Source organism: Dendrobates tinctorius, unplaced genomic scaffold (genome assembly GCF_039654945.1).
Source record: "Dendrobates tinctorius isolate UK_male_01 unplaced genomic scaffold, ASM3965494v1 ptg000098l, whole genome shotgun sequence".
NCBI lineage: Eukaryota > Metazoa > Chordata > Amphibia > Anura > Dendrobatidae > Dendrobates > Dendrobates tinctorius.
The window spans coordinates 14,985,300-15,007,988 of record NW_027361766.1 but is presented as its reverse complement, the minus strand read 5'-3'; the positions used below and the strand labels follow the sequence as shown (position 1 = coordinate 15,007,988).

General features: G+C 39.7%; 1 protein-coding gene across 6 annotated transcripts in view; it reads right to left on the bottom strand.

The window, feature by feature from the left end:
* Positions 1–907: 907 nt before the first annotated feature.
* The window catches only part of NGF (nerve growth factor), a 126,931-nt gene continuing 105,149 nt past the window's right edge, over positions 908–22,689 (bottom strand). For 2 of the 6 annotated variants that reach the window (XM_073587118.1, XM_073587122.1), the window contains exons 2-3: positions 12,769–12,890; positions 908–1,758 (exon numbers count right to left, since the gene is read on the bottom strand). In XM_073587118.1, coding sequence (XP_073443219.1) covers positions 1,048–1,758; positions 12,769–12,890 — 833 coding nt within the window. In that variant the 3' untranslated portion in view covers positions 908–1,047. Of the gene's footprint in view, positions 1,759–8,214; positions 8,298–12,768; positions 12,891–12,990; positions 13,173–18,127; positions 18,211–22,689 lie in introns of those variants that run through there. The other 4 variants (XM_073587124.1, XM_073587120.1, XM_073587121.1 and 1 more) reach the window with 4 other exon arrangements.

Genomic DNA, 22,689 nt, shown 5'->3' with positions numbered 1-22,689 from the left:
CTCGTGCAAGTCTCTCGCATGAAAACCTGGCACTGCCGCCGGCACTGAGACTGGAGCGTGCGGCTACATGTATTTCTATGCAGTTGCACGCTCCGGTCTAAGTGCCGGCGGCAGTGGCAGGTTTTCATGCGAGAGACTCGTACGAGAATCGTGCGAGTCTCTCGCAAGTGAGTATGAGCCCTAATACTAATACTCTACATTGCTTTTGATTGTGATCGGCACTTCGTACTTGTACATCGGTTTTACATGTACAGCGAATGTCGTAAAGGGGATATTGGTACTCTTACCACAATGTAAACAGGGAGGAGAAAAATCCTAAACTTTTTTTCCCCCTCAAGAGTTGGAACGATGTTGGCAATATTATTATATTTTTTACATGACTTATTGATCTTTTTTTATATGCTCATATAGAGGAAGATCAGTCTATCAAATGGAGAGAGGCGGGGAGAAGCCAGTTGGGGACTGCATTGAATTAGCCAGCTGAAACACCATAGTCCCCTGTTTGCCCTTCAATGTATGTTTCCTCTGAAACACTTTTGCGTTTCAAATTAAAACATGCCTGGCAAAAAAAATAAAATAAAAATAACATATAAATGCACGATGTATAATATTTATTTTTTATAGCTTGCCAGCCTGTTTCCTCATGCCTTCTGGTGTTCTCAATTACCTTTTACGAAGTCAATTTTGCAAGAAATAAAATCTGACAATATTCATGCAATCAGTGAGGAACATCAATGCAAACGATTTCTTTTTGTCAAATGGATCATAAGAAAAAAAACACCAACTTCTATTAAATCGTTGTGGCATCCTTTTTAGTTTTTTTTTTTTTATTTCAAATTTGTAAATTAAAGGGGTAAACCTCAAAATGTTATAACCAGAATAGTAAAGCATAAAAAAAAAAACCAACCCATTTTGAAAAGTATTTAATAAATAGTCTCTTTTTTTTACAGTAAAAATTTTAAATATATCATGCAGTCCATATAATTTAAAATAATTTACAGGCTGAGGTAGGGGTGGGGAGAGGATGGAACAGCAAGAAGTGTCTACTTATGGTCGGCCCTTCCTGCTGAGTACACAGACACATGCTGTATCTATCCGAATGAACCTCCACGCTGCTTGCTTCCCTTCCATCGTCAAAGCTTTGACAAATGTATGCGTCGTGGTGCAATAGGAGTTCCAATGCTTTGAATCAATACCACGACATCCACTTGAAACTGGCTTTGGATCTCTACACCTGGTTTCAAAAAAGTACTGCTTAAAAACGTTATTATTAATATTGACTTCCCCCAACACAGTTACTTCTTTGCCCTTGATATCAGTGGCCGTGGTTTTTTCACCAACCCACATACTGACGCTATCGCATACTGAATACTCCCCACGATGAAGCACTGGATGCACCGTTCTTTTCGCTCTGATAGTTTTATTGAGCGATTCCTCATCATCCAAATATTCCAAGTTTCGTAGGTCCTCCGACAATGGTGGAGGTTGGGTGCTAAATAAAACCCTGGGAGAGCGAAATTTCCTCTTTCTGAAAAGTTTAGGGTCAACTGTAATGTTGTGAGAAGATGCAGGTTCATTTGTCTCTAGTCTTCCATGATGTCGGTGAAGAGACTTCGTTCGATGCGTGTGATGATGCTGAATACGATGTTTTGCTGATGAGCCGGCTGGGGCATGGTCTTTAGTCTTTGGTGCAGCCTGTATGCCGATCAGAAATGCAATAATCAGAGTGTAGTACAACATGGACATTACTCTTTCCGCCTAGAAATGAAAAAAAAGAAAAAAACATAGTAAAAAATATGACAATAACATTGATTGCACATTGTCAGTAACATTATCAGCAATAGTCCTGTGTTGCACAATTCAGTAAGATATTTGTATGCAAAAATTAGGGGAACCATTCCTAAAATTGCATTAGTGAGTACCTGTTCAAATTAGAAATTTTAAAGGGAAAATATAAAAATAACAAATAACCCTGATGTTATATGATAAAATTTTGGCTACCCCAACAATACAATATGCATAGAACATGAAAGAGGTTGTCCACGTTTATCAAACGTCTGCCCATAGGCTCAGATAAATAAGACAACTAAAAGAAACGGTAACTGGCTGCAGCTCCATTGATCTCACGGCCACAGCCAAACAAAGACCAGGACAGCAGTGTTGGATCTAGCTGGGGCAAGTAAATCTCAATTTAATTTTTTTTTCTTTTGCACCAAATAGAGCTTGTTGGCAGAAGATAGCTGAAAGCAGACAACCACTTTAATAATAAAATGGTGTGCAGTAAGTTATAGAGCTCCTGGTAGAACACGTGTAGCAGCAATTATGACTTGATGTTTTAGACTGGTCCTCCATGTCCCAGGCCTCGCTCAGCACTGTATCTCAGGCTTCGTGTAAATACATAAATAAAAAGGTGAGTCCAAAACATGAAAATGTTACCTGGTTTTGTCTTCCCTGCTATTGTATACAGCTAAAAATATGGAAACTGCTAGAAAGAAGGTTAAATAGAGTCTTAAGTTTTATATTTTAGATCAGAACATGGCGTGAACCCAAATTTAGAAAACTACATCTAACTGCCCTTAAATGGTCACTGTTATTTATTCCATTGGATGTAACATAAATCAATACTCCAACCAAATAAATATATATTATCTAAACTTATGAGCCATTTCTTTCACTTTTGTTGAACCCATTAATCTAACTAAAAATAAAATAAAATCCATATTTCTGAAAGCAAAGATGCCATATGAATAGGTAACTATAATTTGGTCTCTCAGTGGAGTCAATGGAGATAGGAGGATATGCGAGTAGCAGAGAGACTTTCTAGAATTGATTATTTATCTCAGCTTATGCTGTATTCACAGCTACACTGGTCAGACCTGCTCTGCAATATCATCCATGGTGCCACTGGCCTCTGAAAGAGAGCTATATAGAGATAGAGGAGCAATAACTAACTCGGAGACAACTGAAAACTACAGATAGAGAATGGAAGAATTCAATGTGAAAATGTTCCTATATATTGATGGCAATAAAACTATAGCAAATATAACGGTTTAAAAGCAGATTAAATTGGTCTACTGTATAGTCATTTTATGTATTATACTTAGGTCACCACTTAAGTGGTCTCTTCTCGTGACATTTAGCTCCCTTTTATCCATTGATAAGGTAAGGGGAATCAGTCATCACAGGGAAAATGGTCATTGTATTCTCACTTCTGTCCGTGAAAATAAAGCCTTACATTTCTCAATAAAATAAATTGCTTAAACCAATTGGTTAGAAGAGACGGAAAAGGCCTTTATGGTGCAAGCCTTTGATTACCAGTAGAAAGTCCGGAGAGATCATTTTCTATGCCCTATTAGGTTATGCGAAGCAGACAACCTCTTATAAAGGAACCTTTCACCATAAAATTGCAGTTCAGTCTGCAGGCATTATGCTATAAAGCAGGGAGAGCGGAGCAGATCAATATATAGTTTTGTGAGAAAAGATTCAGTATAATCTGTGTCTTAGTCATTTAAATCTCTGCTCATTCTGGGATTTTTGGTCCAGTGGTCGGTGCTATCATTGATTGACAGCTATATGTATACCCGATACCTTCCCTCACGTAATCTCCGGTCCTCCCAAGACCTCCTTCTCTCCTCCACACTTATTCGCTCCTCACCCAACCGCCTCCAAGACTTCTCCCGAATTGCCCCTATTCTCTGGAATTCTTTGCCCCAACAAGTCCGACTATCAACCACATTTGAATCTTTCAGACGGAACCTGAAAACCCACCTCTTCAAGAAAGCCTACAGCCTGCAATGACCCCGCTACCTCCTTCTCTCTCACCACTACCGGTGATATCACCTCAACCAACATCGGAACCGCTGCAACCCCCCAACCTACTGTCTCCTTCCCCACCATCCTGTAGCATGTAAGCCCGAAAGGGCAGAGTCCTCTCCCCTCTGTATCAGTCTGTCATTGTTAGTTTGTTTACTGTAAGTGATATCTGTAATTTTTATGTACAGCACCATGGAATCAATGGTGCTATATAAATATAATAATAATAATAATAATAATAATAATAATAATATTATGTATACTTATACAAAGAAAGCTGTCAATCACTGATAGCACAACCTACTGGACCAAAAATCCAAGAACGAGCAGAGGATTAAATGATGAAAATACAGGTTGTACTGAATCTTTTCTCACAAAGCTATATATAATCAATCGTCTCAGTCCCTCCTGCTCTATAACATCGTGCCTGAAGACAGGGCTGCATTTTATGGTGACAGGTTCCTTTCAAGTTCCTAAATATTATCCAGTGACATGTCTTTGTAAAAGAACTAACATAATAATAACTAGATAAAAAGAATCATTCTACTTGATTCTGAAAAACATAGACAAAACCTAAGATGAAAACAAAATAACCAAATACCCTGTAGTGAACAACAAAATAGTGCATGAAAATCATATAGGATACTTGTTAACTAAGTACCCTAAGTATCCTATGTTGTTTTCACGCATTATTGCCAATTATTTATTTACTGAAGGGTATTTGCTTAATTTGTTTTCATCTTCGGTTTTGTCTGATTAGTGTGAACATGCGCCTACATGTTGCATGCACACCAACTTATATTGGAGTTCATCGCTTTAGGTTTTTGTTTAAAAAAAAAATAACAGGTAAAAGTTAAATAAACATTTTGTAAAAACAGAATATAATTATGCTGTCAGTTTGTATTAATGACAGGAATTGAGATAAATGGAAAGAATGCCTTCTATAGCCTGAATCACTGGTGATACTAATAAGATTTCCTTTACAATACGTAACACACATTCACTGCAGATTTACTCCGATATAGAGACAAAGACAAAAGATCAAAACTTGTCAATCAATCCGTGGTTGATAAACAAAGATTCTCTTTTCTAACCCTTTAATCCTATAAATTTGCTGCAATCCCATAATCCACCTGTTGAAAAATGATTACGTTGTCTGTAAAAAGTCATTTATAGATGTTTGTCTTGCCCAGAATTATTATGTCTACTACCACCTACACACATTGCTTACTCTCCTTATGGCCAAAGTAATACAGATCAGATGGCAAATTATGTGTGCCTGAATTTTAGCCCTGTTAAAGTTAACAAGTGACCTATTTGTCATGAGGAAGCTATTATGGAGGCCAGAAAATCAAAGCGTGGCCAGTTTTATACAGCACATCAAACACTTTCTGCATTTTTTTTTCTTGTGTGGAAATATCTGCAATATTCTAGTGTATAATCCAGAACAGCACTCACAGCGAGAGCTAGTCCAGCAAAGCAAAGCCGTATATATACACACTGCTGCATCTGTTTTGTTACTGTAAATACTGTACATATATAGCCGTGGAACAAAGCAAGAAAATAAAACACATCAATGAAAAAAGTAAATAAAATAGGCAAAGCGCACATTTACATGGCACCTTGCATATCAAGGTATCGGGAAGTTAAAGTATTAGGCAAAGATCACAGTTCAGTAATATACAGTATGTGCTCAGATCGGTATACCCAGCCTGACTGGTGTGTCTTCTTACCAGAGCTAACTGCCTGATTTAGGCCGCGTTCACACGATCAGTATTTGGACAGTATTTCACATCGGTATCTGTAAGCCAAAACCAGGAGTGGGTGATAAATACAGAAGTGGTGACGTGTTTCTATTAGACCGAGTTCACACGTGGCGTTTTTTTTGCATTTCCACGGCGGTTTTAACCGCGCGATTTTGCCGCGAAAATGCAAAAAATAAGCATCCCATGCATTCCTATGGGATTCCGCAATGCTGTGCTAATGCTGCGGTTTTTACCGCGGCGGAATCGCTTCGCGGTAAAAACCGCAGCATGCTCATTAATTTTGCGGAATCGCGGCGATCCCGCACCCATAGGAATGCATTGTTCTGCTTACTTCCCGCATGTGGCTGTGCACACCATGCGAAAAGTAAGCAGAACATTTGCAGATGGTACCCACGGTCCGGAGGAGAGGAGACTGTCCTCCGGGCTTTGGGTACCATATCCCTGTAAAAAATAGAATTTAAAATAAAAAATATTGTTATTCTTACCTTCCGGCATCCCGCGCAGCCTTCCCGCCTCTCTCCACGCTCCCGTTCCCAGTAATCCTTCGCGAAAATGCCCGCGATGACGTCCGTTCTCGCGGGATCGCGAAGTCTCGCGGTCATTTGCGCGACGTCATCGGGAATGACCGCGAGACATCACAATCCCGCGAGAACGGACGTCATCGCAGGCATTTTCGCAAAGGATTACTGGGAACGGCTGCGCGGGACGTCGGAAGGTAAGAATAACATCATTTTTTATTTTTTTTACATTTCATCTTTTACTACTGATGCTGCATAGGTGGCCTCAGTAGTAAAAAGTTGGTCACACTTGTCAAACACTATGTTTGACGAGTGTGACCAACCTGTCAATCAGTTCTCCAAGCGATGCTACAGATCGCTTGAAAAACGCTAGCATTTTGCAAGCTAAATACGCTTGCAAAATGCTAGTTTTTCTACGGGAAAATCGCGGGAATTTAAAATGCGATTTTCCCGCGGAATGGAATTCCGGAATTCTCGCGGTAATTTCCGCGAGAGTTCCAGTACGTGTGAACTTAGCCTTATACTTTTCCTCTGATTGTTCCACTCCTAGTTTACAAATGCTGTTGTAAAATACTGATTAAATACTGAAGGTGTGAACTTGGCCTTGGATTTATAAAAAGAAAACCCTCTCTCTGAAAATACCGATATAAAGCAAAAAAAAACAAACAAAAAAAACATTTTTTCTCAAAATTCTCATATTTTTCATCACTTAAATAGAAAAAAATAATGAAATTTTATCCCTGAAAATTGCAATAACCTGGACAATCATATTTCCAGATCAATTTTACAGCAAAATTAACACTGTATAAACAACTGCATTCCCAACCAAAAGAAAACAAAAAACATCTCGGAATTGCATTTTTGTTGCTACTTCATCCCTCTTGGAATTCTGAATTTTAGTATAATAAATGGTGCCATTCAAAATGACAGAGCTGGGTGCAGCAAAAAAAAAAAAAAAACAAGCCCTAGCTACGTCAACAAAGAAATAAAACAGTTCTGGCTCTTTGAAAAATGTCCCCATCGTTAAAGAATTAAAAACAATTAAACAGCTTCCAACATAATAACTAATAATATCTAAGCTTGTGTTAGAGTGCGAAAGGCTGTAGAGAAAATGTTAAGGGGTACTGTATGCCAAGGAAGGAAGAAGATGGAGCACTAGAATCACTTGACCAAACGTAAAAAAAATATGTCATTCTTAAAAATTGCACAATGCTTTAGTCAAGTGTATTTGTTGGAAAATGTTTGGTGCAACAACTCCATTCCTGTCTATGAGTGTTTAGTTGCTACATATTTATGCTGTTTATAAAGTAAGAACAAAAAAACTCCCAAAGGCTCACACAGGGAGAGAATGTGACTGTATTTCCTGTTTTCCTGTGTCTGTGTATGAGAGAAGCAGCCTGCTGTAGATGATGCACAGATAGAGACACACAAATGATTTATTCCTGATCTATTAAGCTTATCATATATTGTTCCGGTTTGTTCCTGAATAAAGAAGCTCTGTTATCACACGCTTGGAGAATATCCTGAATAATCCACTGCCAACAATATTGTTGGAGTTTTAGACGCTAAAAGATAAAAATAAGCTGAAAAGGAACCTGTCATGTACAGAAACATTATTTATTTGCAGATATGGGGTTAATCAGTAGTTAAATGGCATGACAGAACCTGTCACATGCTGCCATGCTGGATGTATCAGGCACTAGCTGCATTATCTCATCCAAAGGAATACATACAGTGCTGTGCAAATTAATTGGGATAAAGCATTTTTTTTAAGTAAAATCATAAGTTGGTTACCAGTCAGTGATTCAAACCAGTTTTAACTGCTTTGAACAGGCACTCACACCTGTTCAAAGCAGTTAAAACTGGTTTGAATCACTGACTGGTAACCAACTTACAATTTTACTTAAAAAAATGCTTTTTCCCAATTAATTTGCACAGCACTGTACTTGTAATAGCTGCTATAGGCAGACACCTGTCAATTACAACATACTTAAACTAAAAAAGACCCTCCTACTATATGCAAAAATGTATTAAAAATCATAAAAAGAGTGAGACATAAATATAATAGGGTCACAGAGGAAAAGTGGGCCTATAACAACCTCAAAAAATGCCCCTACCTTGCCGTGGAAGTTGGCACCCTAATATAGCGATATGGTGTCCCCGCTCATCGTCGTTTCTCCCTCCCTGACTCTTTTGGGCACTAGATATAAACACCAGAAAAGTGTGATAAGGTGACAATAATAGTGAAAACAATAAAGTAATTTTCACATTGCAAAAAAGAAGCCATCAATAAGATGGTTTTTGAGCATTAATAAAAAAATTGTATTTGGTCACTGTTACAAAAGAGGACCAAGTTAGCTCAAATACCGTACTTTGTGGATTATAAAATGCACTGGATTATAAGATGCACCCCAAATTTTGAGTAGAGAAATAGGAAAAAAAAACTTTTTTTAATAAAATGGTAGTGGCTGCGGTGAAGCGGGGTCCCAGGCAAGAGTGGCGTGTTGCTGCAGGCCGCAGGCTGGGATGAGGGGGTGGTTCCGATGTGCATGGCTGCAGATGAAAATGACTGCGGTGTTCTGAGGTCCGCGGCGCTCCGCCGGCATTTTGTGAATCCCGGAGCCCCCTCGCATATCCATTACTGGGATGTGGTGGCTTCTGGGAAAATGGTCGCTGGGGGCGGCACATGCTCAGATTGAGATCTTGGCAGCAAGATCTTTGGTACCGAGATCTCGGGACAAAATCTCGTTGCCGAGATCTCAATCTGAGAATGCGCTACCTTGGCGGCCATTTTCCCAGAGGCCACTGCATCGCAGTAATGAATATGCGATGGGGCTCTGGGATTCACAAAATGCTGGTGGAGCCTCCCTGCACCACAGAGCTGCACAGCCATTTTCACCTGCAGCAGCGCACATCAGAACACTCCCTCATCCCAGCCTCCAGCAATGCGCCACTCTTTCCTCCTCCAGGAGTGACCCTGTGACCCCACTTCACTGCAGCCTGCAAGGTATATCCTCCTTATAAGGCGCACCCCCATTTTCCCCCAAAATTTTGGTGAAAAAAGTGTGTCCTATAATCTGAAAAATACAATAGATAAAAATACTAAAGGGTCACAATCCCTAAAAGATGTTATCAGATTACTTGCTGGTATACAGATATATAGATACAGTGCAATGATATTACTAGATAGTTTAAAAGTCAGTGGTATGTCAGGTAGAAAGGTTAGATAGACCACCTCAATCAGGTCAGATGATACAGATACATCTTATATATTCAGCCAGCAAGTTTCACAGTGACCAAAGGATATTTCTGGACTCAAAATATACAAATATTAGGATTTAGTATATACTAGCTGAAGAGCCCGACGCTGCCCGGGCATAGTAACTAACTACGGTTCGTTATAACAAATTATAATGATTATATCTATATATAAAGCTGAGTGTAGAGCCCCGCCCACTCCGCATAGCCACATTCACTATAATATCCCACATCATCCCGTCAACCAGAGCAACCGGACTACTACCCCTAATATCCCACATCATCCCGTCAAAGCCAGTAAAAGTAGAATAGTGAAATTGCACAGAAACGTGGTTCACTAAGATCCCAGGTTTTCTACTGATCAGGCTGATAATCTCACTTATTAGTAAAGTAGAGAAAACTTCACACACATTTTCATGCACCAAAAACTTGTAATTTGTCCGGCTGAGTTGCTCATGGATGTACAGCATCTGTATGCAGTATAGTATCATATTTAATGGGTTGTTATGGGAAAAGCATTACGTGTTATATGGGTATATTCAGGTGAATTACGGGGAAAGTAGCACTTTAAAAAAACTAACAGCATCGGAGCACAATAACACATCAATAATGCATAAAAGTGTCTGTGAGAAAATATTAAATCCACATGACATTTAATATGTGCACTTTCCTACATTCATGTGTGTCACTTAATGATACCACACGGGAGGGGGGTATTAATTTCTGTCATGTGCTCTCTGCTCCTTTCTGGGGGGGACAGACGATGGCTGGAGCTTACGCTCCTGGGGATGCTAGATTTCTCTCACCATGTCAGTGTCTGCTGAGGTGTTGTCAAGTGGGAAAACTTGCGCATAACAACCAATCACAGCTCAGCTACTTTTAACCAGCTCTGGTGAAATGAGAGATGCTTAGTGATTGGTTGCAAGGAAAACTGTTGGTCATAGCAACCAATCACAGCTTAACTTCTTTTTATCAGCGCTGGTGAAATGAAAGATGCTTCATGATTGGTTGGTAACGCACACACTTACACACACATTGATTTTTATATATAGAGATAGTATACTCCCACATCCAATATAAATATTATGCAGGAATGCAGGGAGTCACCTAAACATTATTATTAAATATCCAGATACAAACACAAGAAGAGACAAAGGGATAATATTCTCTAAAACTCAGATTAATGATCACTGGTTTATGCACAACTTCATCAATCAAATAAACAATGGTGCATAAATACTGTTGTGCTCAAAAGTTTACATACCATGGCAGAATTTTTGTATTTTTGGCCTTTTTTCAGAGACTATAAATGATAACACCAAAACTTTTTCTCCACTCATGGTTAGTGGTTGGGTGAAGCCATTTATTGTCAACTACTGTGTTTCCTATTTTAAATCATAATGACAACCCAAAACATCCAAAAGACCCTAATCAAAAGTTTAGATACCCTGGTGATTTTGGCCTGATAACATGCACAGAAGTTGACACAAATGGATTTGAATGGCTGCTAAAGGTAACATCCTCACCTGTGACCTGTTTGCTTGTATTCAGTGTGTGTGCATAAAAGCTGAGTGAGTTTCTGGGATCCAGACAGACTCTTGCATATTTCATCCAGCCACTGTTTCTGTATTGAGAGTCATGGATGTGTGCACATTCCCGGAGGAAGACGCAGCGTCCACTGCTTGTCAGTTTGTTTACCATTGGGTTTTTCCTCTTTAATGCCCCATATTCTTGTGAAAGTGACCATACCAAGACGTGCCTCACTAAATATCCACAGGATTCCCACGAATCCTTGACACTCCTGTATTGTTTGTAATTGATAAAGGCCAATGTGGCCGAAAGGTTTTGCCTTGACTACATTAAAAAGTCAAAAAATTCATCTTTAAGTTGAGTGCCTAGTTTATTTTTATTACTTCATGGTGTGGGATCCTACTATGGCACCTTTCTTAGTAGTGCGCACGGTTCTCTACTGGTTTGATTCTCTGACTGTGAATTAGATGGGTTGTTAGCAACATCTGGTGAGAATTTCATGTCAATAGCACCTTTAGAAATATATTTACTTAGAAAGTTGGTGACATGTTCAATACTTATTTCACCCGCTGTATGTTGTCAAAATTTATTGTTTAGGCACATAGCATAGCATGCAAAAAATGGAGGTTTTTTTTACTCCTGTAGCATAAATTTGGATTGAATAGATTGCAAATACCATGTCACATTTAGCGAGCCCGGTTGGTACAAAAATACAGCAGAAATATACCACATGTGACCCTATTTTGGAGAATACACCCCCTTTAAGGACATCTTTGGTTTGATCTCTTTGCCTTTGTGGAATGGATGGGCTGATAACGACATCTTATGAGAATTTCATGTCAATATTACCTTTAGAAATATATTTATTTATAAAACTGGTGACATGTTCAATACTTATTTCATACTTTGTAAGTTAATTTTCTCCCTGTAGCTGCTGCTTATGTAAGGAAACATGATTTTAACACTATTTACCTGCAGATTAATCCTATATCCAGGCTCTGACAGGCTGACAGAGACACAGTTGAATCTCTCTTTGGACCTTTGTGAAGACGCGTACCGCCATCTCCCTATATGAGCAGTAGTTGGCCAATATAGATGATTCTTTGAGTACAGTCAAGGCAACATCTCATCCATCATTTAACAAACAGTTTCTTCTTATGTTGAAGCAGAGATATATGTGAATGAGGGTATTTGCATGTAGCAGTGGGCCCCAGAGTCAGTGTTACTGGTGGGATCTTGCCATCCTAGTCTGACACTGCCTATATTTGCTGTTAAAAACTATTCTGGACGGCCATGTTCCCTTGAAAATCAGGTTTTGTTTTAAAATAACTTCAGCATTATTAAAAAGTAATAAAAGTATTTTACAAGTAAAACAATACATTGACTAAACATTTCAATCTGCTTAGATTAAATTAATAAATTATCTGTGATTTTGTGTGGAAAACTCAACTTCTCCATAATTAATAATACTAGTAGTAATAATTAAATAATGGGTCTAGAGAAATATATAAAGTTGTCTATATTGATTTTCATATTATGACTGGTTGCGATAACATTTATCAAAATTTGAGTTATCCAACTGGGGCTCTTATTGCTCTTCCAAAGTTTTTCGTTAAAAGAACAATGTGTACACACAGTGTTCTGTAGCTAATAAAGAACATTTATAACTTGCAGTTGTAAGTCAAAAAATGACTCAAGTTAAGCAGTAATTCTTGAGATTTAATTTTTGCACAGATTTTTACAATCAAATCGAAAAAGGTAAGAAACAAACCAGGCCTGGACAAACTATCTTCAAAGACCCTATTTCAGCTGTATTGGTTTCCTCTATACTAGATTTGTCCTCAGTTGTATTCTTCATAGATATAAACTGTCAAATTTCTTACCTTTGGGTGTACAGTGTACAAAGCTGCTCTGTCCACGAGGCCTTTATTCCATCCAAACACTGGGCTGAGTTGAGGCCCAGCATACCATCTGTACAGGGAGGTGTCTTGGAGGGGCCTTGCTGCTAATGGAATACAACAAATGACAGTTAACTAGTTGAAAAGCAAAATATTATGGAGAATCCATACAACATTATAAAATTGAAGCAAAAAAAAAAAGTTTACCAACATAGTGTTAGCTTAGCCCTTGTCCTCTAAAAGGAAGAGATTAGAATGAGACAGAAATGAATCCTTCAAGGTCTGACTATTGGGCTACACCATTTCCATAAGTGTCTTTCATTTCTAAAGGAGTTAGAAAAACAACTCATCAGAACCAGAGCTTCCAGTGGTCCTAGTTGAATGGAATTTCTCTTTTCTCAGCCATGAAAGGCTGGATATTCCTACACAGAGAATAAAAGAATATTCAGAATTGAGAGCCCTCAGTGGTTGATACATTTTAATGGCTAACTGAAAAGATGGTAACACATTGCAAGCTTTCTAGACTACTCAGGTCTCTTCATCAGGCTAACCTAAATATTATTCTATCTACTGGTTAACATGGCACAAAGATATATATCTTTCCTGTACACAGAGAATAGACATTTTAAATTATTCCATAGACTATGCTGAACATTATCTGAATAACTTACAGTTTGTTAATTTAAAGCAACATAAGAAAAGTACTGGTTCTTCTTAAAAGCGGCTAAGTATAAAGTCTTACAGACAATGCTCCATGGCAGAAAAGCACGTAAATTATTTCTAAGAGAGCATTAATTAGAAACAAAAAGTTATGAAAGCATTCTGGCAACTAAAAGTGTCTATGTGGAATTATTATTGAGTAACGAAATGATCAATAACCTCATGTTCTACAAATACAATTTCCAAGAATGCTTTCCTTACAGATGGAGATTTACATTTGCGCTCCAAATAGTTTTGCTTTAGAGCCAGAGGAAATGATCTGATATCACGCTCCTGTTTTTATTGGAGGTGTAAACTGCCAGCGTGCTCCAATGTCTCGTTCTAATGCCAGATCTCAGGGCTTGAAACCGTGCCGAATCTTGATGTGGTTTGTGTTTTTCAAGCGTCATATTGAGTAATCATTTTTAGCGGTCATTCTTTTCATTGAGCACGGATATATTCAACTGTTAAACTATGCATTATTTTATTTTACTAACAGCATTTCTTGACCTTTTGTTCATTCCTTCAAAATGCTAAATTCTTAACTGAAAAAAAAAAAATCACTTATATTTCAGGTGTACAGTTTCATACCAAACCTGTGTGTCAAACAAACCCTATTTCCGCAGATGCTGCATGCAAGTTACCTCTTCAGAAGAAAAAAAAAAATTATCTAGTGCACCTATTAGCAGTAACTTCTCTTAACCTGAATTTACACTTAAACTGATCCAACAGACTCCTACAGTAACAACCCCTCGTTGATAATAGTTTAACGTGTTTGGGTTGAACAATGTGTCCAAAAATGCTCCTTCATCATGCGAATGAGCAAATGAATTCTAGTTCAACTTTCAAAAATTATGAAATGTAAAATGGAGATTTGCCCGTTCAACGATTAAACCGACCAAAAGGAGGAGTGGAAATTCAAGTCCTAAATAAGGTTGACCATGACCAAGGCTTGTTCAGTAGCAAAATTTTTGCTTTGCTAATTTCATAAAAGTTTCTTTGTACAGTATTATACAAACATTTCTGTTGATACATTATGAATGTATTCAGAATAAATAGTATCACTTTTATGATTTGAACATTAAACACACCTACACTGGAGATTAAGACTGTGTGAAGACCGTGCACAATGATCGATGACTATTCAACCATTTTTTTTTCAATTCTTGTTTTGTATAAACACTTTCAGACATCATTTATAAGTCATGAGTTACAATCACATGATTATTCATCAATGAAACGATTATCTGCTTGCATGAATGAACCGTTAGTCAATGCAGACCCATAAACGAGCCTTGCAACCTAAGATCATTAGACAACTCAGTATCATTCTAAAGGAAAATACACTCATCTGTAGATAGCTGCTTCAGGGTTCTTGACTCTTCTCAGCACAAAACAGGGTACTGGTGGGTCAAGTAAGTGACAAGTCTTTGATGTTCTTTTAAAGAGAGTTTTGTTTGTTCTTACAGAGACCATCAGCTGGCATAGGAAGTCTAGAACCCTCTCATACAAATTAGATGACTGTGAGCAGCTATCTTAATTGTCTCTCAAAAAAATGCATAGGAGCACTTCCTTGACTGAGCGGTCTTCTGCTCTGTACCAGACAAGTCTGAAGGAAGTTTATCTTACGAATAAAACAAGGATCAGAAGTCTGATATTAGACAAGGCCTTTGCTCACACGACAATCAATTGTCCAAGACTCCCAGCTGAACCCATTGTTATTGGTAGTGTCAGCTGAGTTTAGGCTAATGTATATTTAGTCTAATGTGGGGGCTTAACAGGACAGGCAGTGCGCCATGAGAAAAAATATGCAAATTAGTTATCTTAAAGGGAATCTGTCATCAATTTTTTTGCCTATCAGCTGCGGCCACCGGCATCAGGGGCTTATCTACAGCATTCTGAAATGCTGTAGATAAGCCCCCGATGTTGCATGAAAGATAAGAAAAAAAGAGTTAGATTATACTCACCCAGGGGCGTTCAGGGTCCGGTTTGGGTCCGAAGGGAGTTGCAGTCCAGTCCGGCGCCTCCCATCTTACAGTATTGATGTCCTCTTCATTCCTGGCCATCGCGACTCTGGCGCAGGCGCATTGCTCTTTCCTGTTGAGGGCAGAGCAGAGTCCTGCAGTGCGCAGGCGCAGGACCTCTTCCGGATGTCTTCACATGCAGGACACACTTCCGGGGCATAGCCTGCCCTGGTAAAATACCGACGCATGCGCAGTAGCGATTATACGTTTCGCCCACAGTTGGGCAAAGCATACTGCACAGGTGCCGGTGGCCTTTACAATGCGCAAGCGCGGAAACCAACCTTATCTGTGCTATTCACAGATCAAGATTACGTGCAGCAAGCCGAGGAGGGGGCGGAAAGAAGGCGACTAAGCCACGCCCATCGGATCGGACCGCGGCGATTTGCATACATCCCCAACAAGATAAAAAAGGTATTTATGCCTCAAAGGTCCAGGGTCAGGGGAGTCAAAAGCCCTAATAGAATCCTTATGGGATGCGCAATTGGGTGATATCTTTACATGATATCACTAAATATGGGTGACAGATTCCCTTTAATTTACCAAATGGCTGCAATGAAATAAAGAGTGAAAAATGTAAAGGTTTCTGAATACTTTCTGCTCCCACTGTAAATGATCTTTACAGAACTGTGGAATATGTTGATGCTACTAATGCAAATAATAAATCAAATTAAAATTGAAGTTTAGGCTACAAAATATCTGCAATCATTTTCAATACGTAGCATATTTTTGGAATTTATTTTATCATTTAATGCTAAGTATATGTATCAAATTTAAATATATGACCCAATAAAAATTCAGATTTTTTTAGTTGCATGAATAATTTAGATTTTTAATAGAAAAATTACATAATAGTATTAGAAACCCGACTATAGTTGGAAATTCTACTTATTTTAACACATTTTATTTCTGCAGGAGAAGATTTATTTCTGGCCCCTGAAAATTGGATTTTATGTAGCCTATATGGAAATTATACAATGGTTTATTATACTCTCTGAGCCAATATAAGAAGCTATTTCACCAACTATAATTGAAACCATGTCCATGTTCTATACGTGTACTCATTGAGACAGTCTGGTTTACAGTGGTAATAGCTTTTTAAAGTGTCTGTTGGCACAGAATCAAACAGGTGGAGAAAAATCAACGGGATAGCCACTTATTGTCTCAGGGAACATTCACACCTCTTTTGAAGTATGTTACCCAGATATGGCAAATTTTAAAAGTTTTGTTGTAGTTTATTTTCTTTTTGCTATGTTTTAACATTTTTAAAATAGGATGCAAATCACTGATAAATACTTATAATCATAACTATAAATTGGGCACTAATAACCTGCCTTAATAACAGTCATTAATCGCAGTTGGTCTGTGTTTATAAACCGTTAATAGGAAGTCTGAAAAGGTTTCCTTTATTTAATCTAGCATAAACATAAGAATGGGTAATTAAGTATCACTGAGTTATTGCAAATGTTGTCAGATGTCAAGGATCCAAGGAAGGAAATCGAGTGAGGAACGGCAAGTAAGCTGCAGTTAACGTTATTGAGGTTTCTGATGATTTAACTGTAACTGACAAGCAACTAATTTAGTCACATTCCACTAAGGTCTGATTTTATGGGTTGATTGCAATTGCAAACAATCTATTAGACTTTGGGTCCTCTGGAAAAATTAGACAGGACAGAGTCCATAATTTACTGAAGATACAATTTTTCACTCTCAAGAAAATAGATCTTTAAAGCAGCTAATCTTACCAAATAACTCATCTCAGCTCCCAGTATTTTGGGTATGGTGTGATATAAATGCCCCACGTTTGCTTTACACATGTGCAAGACATATGACATGTACTGTTACATGTGCTTGCCTTTATTCTGCATGCTGCAGATATTTTTAGGAGGTGATCCAGCCATTTTGGAAAGCATGGTAAACAACTGCAATAAAAAAAGTAGTTTACCAACTCACCGCTACAAACTGGATAAAAGGATGAATGCCTGCATTTCACTGGTGTGTCAAGTCATCATGTGACTCCTGGGGGATCTGGGATCAGAAAGTCACAACGTTTGTTAGATCGAAGGTCCTTTTCAGGATCCGTTGGTTGTTTGCTTTGAATTGGAGTTGATTTACTTTCAATCAGTGCTGAAAGGGTTAATAACCTTTTTCCTTCTGGCTGTGAACTTGGAGCTTGAGTACTCAGCTACAGCACCTTGTGACCACTCCCTTTCACTGTATAAACCCACTGATAGCTTCATTCCTTGCCCATTATAGTTGATCCATACTGACCTCTTTGAGGGAACCAGTCTCTTGATAAGCTGAGGTGTGCGTTACTGCTACAGTTGCAGTAATGAAGTTTCCTGTTGGAGGAGCTAGGTAGTGTTATTTGTTGTGTGTTTTCCCACTGTTTGTCATACCTTCCTTGTGTCGTCTTATTGTAGTAGTGGGACAATTGTCCGCTGGCCTGTGCACTAGACAGGGTAAGTTCAGGGCAAGTGAGGGCTTAGGCATGTGGTCTCGCATGGGGGGGGGGAATTACCCATCTAGGGACAATAGAGAGGGCAGGGATCAGACTCAGGTTTATGTTAGGAGATAACCCCTATCCCTTCTTCCTATTGTCAGGGTCTCTTTGTACATCTTACCTGGCACTGTGGTGCACACTGGTCATCCTCTTTTGCCCCATCGAGACACTGCAGCAGTGGAACATTTCAAAGGCTGTAGACTTCTGTTTAAAGTATAAATCTATAAATATTCTACATATATAAATCTCTAAAAAGGAGAAAACGGAGTAACGGATACAAAATATATGCAAAAGTATAAATTTTATTAATACTCACATCAAGTGCTGACAAGTATACAAGTTGACTAAAATAGGGGGGATAAGCCCCAATGATACAACAATCAGGACAGACAAGGACAGGGTAAATAAAATGATACCAGTGCTCGAAATCTACATGGCACAACATACAGTCAGCCCATGGGCATTGCACATAACAGACATGTGTCTAATGGTAAAAGATAGTCAAATATGGCATACTCAATTAAATGTGTATTGTACATAGTTGTACATGTCCAGAGCGCCAAAAAAAAAAAAACCATCCAGAGGGGTCAATGTGCAAGTCCAATGGACACTGAACATAAATGAATCAATGACATGTGGAAGGATTCTTACATAGTAAATAACATATGTATCAACATATCAAAACTGCGCAATTGTGCCAGAGAGAACCCGGGAGACGACCCGCCCAGCGGTCCAAATGACCGAAGTGTGGAAACAAGTAAAGGCAGGCTGCTTACCGGGGAGCAGAGGAGGTGAAGGCCCATGCAACGACACCCGACGTACGTTTCGCGCCCGCCACAGGCGCTTTATCAAGGGAGTGTTGACTGAGGTGAACCACCATGTTTTTATGCAGAAAGACCTCCCACTTGAAAGCGGTCACATGGGGCAGGTCTACCAACCAAAGGCAGCGGACAGAGCATGCGCAGTGCAGCTCACTCAAACCAGGAAGTGATCAATAGTATGGTCACAAAAAAAAAAAAAAAAATATGGCGGGACAAAACCGCACTCATATAAAAACTAGATAGCATCGTTACCCTAGACGCCTGCGCAGTGTATTGCGTTGACAAAAAGTGTCAGAGCTCAATGAATGATAAAGATGTAATCAGACCATAATAGCGGCGCATACTCAGTGCAACACCTCAGTCCTCCAGGAGATGGGGCAGGCGTCACGCGTCAGGGAAAACAGAGGGAATTTAACCCCGTGTATAACCTGAGGCGGGCAGACGCCCAAACCCATATCGGAACAACGGGTGAGCGCAGGTATGCGCACTAAGGTCACAGCATAAAGAATCAGGAGAAGAAAATTAAAAAAAAAAAACAAAAAACAAGTAAAAAATAAAAAATAAATAATAAACCAAGACATCTTTGAGATGGAATTTTTCCATTGAATCAAAATTAAATTGCTGTAGACAAATTGTATGAGATGTGTATATAAAACTGAGAATTTAATATGTGAAATTGTAACAGTGGTGGTTGTGGACCTGCTGCGCCACGGAGAAGAGAGATCAGGAAAAACGAGAAGGCAAGCAGAGTCGATATCAGGTGAGACAAAATAAGGAATACGCCAATACAGGAAGCTAGAGTCTGAGCTATTAGAACCTGAGCTCAGGCGAGGAATGGAGGGTAGAGTCGCTAGATACATCATCTGCTGACAGGTGATAGACCAGAGAAACAGATCTCTGCAGGAGCAAATGGATAAAAGTTCCGGCAGAGTTTACCTGCACCCCCTTTTGACTCACAAACAGCAGAGCTGGAAGAGAAGCAGAAGGCAGCTCAGAGCGATGGTCAGGTACTGGCTGGAGCAGAGCAAAACACGTGTTGAGTAGGACAATGCTTGTTACGGGCTGGCGGAACTCGCCAAATAATAAAGATGGCATTTAGGTGCGTTCGCAGCCCGGGGTCCACCGTGCAGATGTGTTAACTGCTGCTCGGTAATGGCGGATGCGATATGATGGTATAATATTGGAACACATGGGGTTAACCTCACCCAATGTGTACAGAGGCGTACTCCGTTATCTCACAGAGCCGCACAACCGCCAAATAATAAATGCCGTAGCCTGTTATTGCTCACAGAGCTCAGCAGTGTGAGCGCTAGCGTATAGTCACAGAACTCAGCCCTTAGACCGCAGGACTGAAGTCCCTCTAGACCGCTAGCGCTCGGCACCGTGACTGCGATGCCAGCAAGGGTTAAATAAATTATGCGTGCAAGTGTGCACAGTGCCGCTCAGGTGGACGCCACTAATCGCCCTGGGTTGGGCCAGATAAGCGCACAGGTTGCGCAAGGCATTGCACCGGCGTGGCTGTCACTTGCCGCGGTTCAATAGTGCCCTGCAGTGGGCGACACCATCAGACGCAGACGGCTGGTATGCACTGTGGCCTATAGACTAGCCACTGACAGGCCCTGACTCGGACTCCAAACCCTACCAACATACGTATCAAAAGGGAAGGGGTTTCATAATGAGTCAATCACCAGATATATGCATCCATCATCATACACTCCAAACTATTTGAGTCTATACTAGCGCATGGCCGAGTGGCAATGCAACCCTTTTATAGCAGCGTCCTTCCGGAACCTTCCTGACCTTCCTGATGGTCCAATCTGAGCTGGAGAAGGACCTGGAGCATGTGTCTCTGATCTCCAATGAGAGATCATCCCATGGGCATGCTCAGTGGACCGAAAGGAGGCCTTAGTCCCTGGAGTAGCTCGCTGCTGACCAGCCTCCGTTGTTATAGTTGGACCAGAGGTGGCAGCAGCAACTAAAGCTACAGAGCTGGTCTGAGCAGAGCGCCTGGATCGACGAGTCTGCTGAGCAGCCTCCTGTGCAGCCGGAGAGGAATGGGAGACTGCAGAATGCAAGACTCGGGATTTCTGCTGTGCAGCGACCGGAACCCGACGCCTAGGGCCAGGGTAACAGAAATTATCTTAACGCTCTATTAAAATAGTGACTTTTGCTAGCTATTGTATGTCCTCAAGTTGATAGAAATGATAATCGATTTGTATTTTTTGCACTGGAGCTATAAGAATGTAGTTTTCATTTTAAAGAGTTCCCACTTGAGCAAGAGAAAAGCTTTCCAGTCCTCTCTCCCCTCTGTTTGGAGGCATGACTGGCCTTTGCATTAGTTTTCTTGAACTACTGAAATAAAAGGGAAGCACTTACAGTATAAGTTGGAGGGAGCACATATACAGCATGTCTATCAAAGTCCAAAACACAGAGAATAAGTATGGGTTATTGTGTTTCTGAGTTGCAGATGAGCAGTAATATTTCCTCTGGGTCAACCATATTTAAAAATAGCTTTTAGAAACAGAAAGACTTCTGTTTTAAAAGTAACCTTTTGGCAATTTCAAAAAAATCTTACCCTGTCAGATGTTTTGCAAATTTGACAATCACTTGTCACCCAGAAGCCATGGCAACGCTGTGATTTTACTTGTATCTCTACTTGCCCTATATTGCTGTGACGTTCCATCTTTACTTTTCTTTTGTGTTGTGTTAATTGTTATACCAGAACAGGAATGTTTGGCAGAACCTAAGTTCAGAAATAAATTATCCTGTTACCTTCTCACATAAAAGCCAATGTTCAAGTCAGTTTATAGCAGACCCTAATAAAAATGCTGCACTGGCTAGTAAGTAATGAGTAGGTTATAACTTTAAAGGGACTGTCAGTGCAGAATGACTGTTCAAACCAAGTACAGGTGATTGATGCGTCATGGTGTGGCCAAACATTTAAAGGGAACCTGTCAGCAGGATTGTGCTCAGTAACCTACAGACAGTGTCAGGTTGGCACCATTATACTGCCCCCTTCATCAAGCAGGTGCCTGCACTGTAGCATGATAAATTGCCTGTTTTCATGTTAGACAATTTTTTAAAACATTTTTACAACCAAACTTTATCTCTATCAAAATGGCGGCAGTGGCCATGCCTGCGCAGTGGCACCTATCGCTACATTGATACATGCTACACACCGCCGTAATTTTTGGAAGAGAAAAAAAAAATAGGTTTCATCAAGATGGCATTGGCGGCGCCTGCGCAGTAGCATCTATCGCGTTACAATAGATGCTACTGCACAGGCGCAGTCACCAGTGCCATTTTGATTAAGCTATAGTTCTGTTATAAAAAAAATAAAATTATGTCTAAATAAAATGAAAACAGGCATATTACCCACTGCATTAAGCTACAGTGCAAGCACCGCCGCCTGTGCCTATCTGATTGTCAATTTTCTTTTTCAAACCATAATTCTATGCAGTATGTAAAATAGGGGACAGGTCACTGAGGGATCAGTGACTTGTCATAAGCCATACAGATGAATATCTAAGCAGAGCACCACATAAAGACCCCCCCCAGGCCCATCCCAAAATACGAGAATCTCTAACTGAAAATTGCAAATAAAGATTAAACAACAATCACAAGACGGATTTCATCAACCAAGGTATAACAGAGCCAACCTGACAGTGTCTGTAGGTTACCGAGCATAATCCTGCTTTAATTGCACTGTCCAATCTACCTCCTCCCTTCTCAGGCTCCACTAAGCCAGAGAGCTCAATCAAAGAAGAGCAGGATGGAAGGGATGGGTGGAGATAGAGGAAATACAAGCAAGATGGAAGGTGTAGTTTCATGTTTAGCCACATCATGATGCAATGAATGCCTG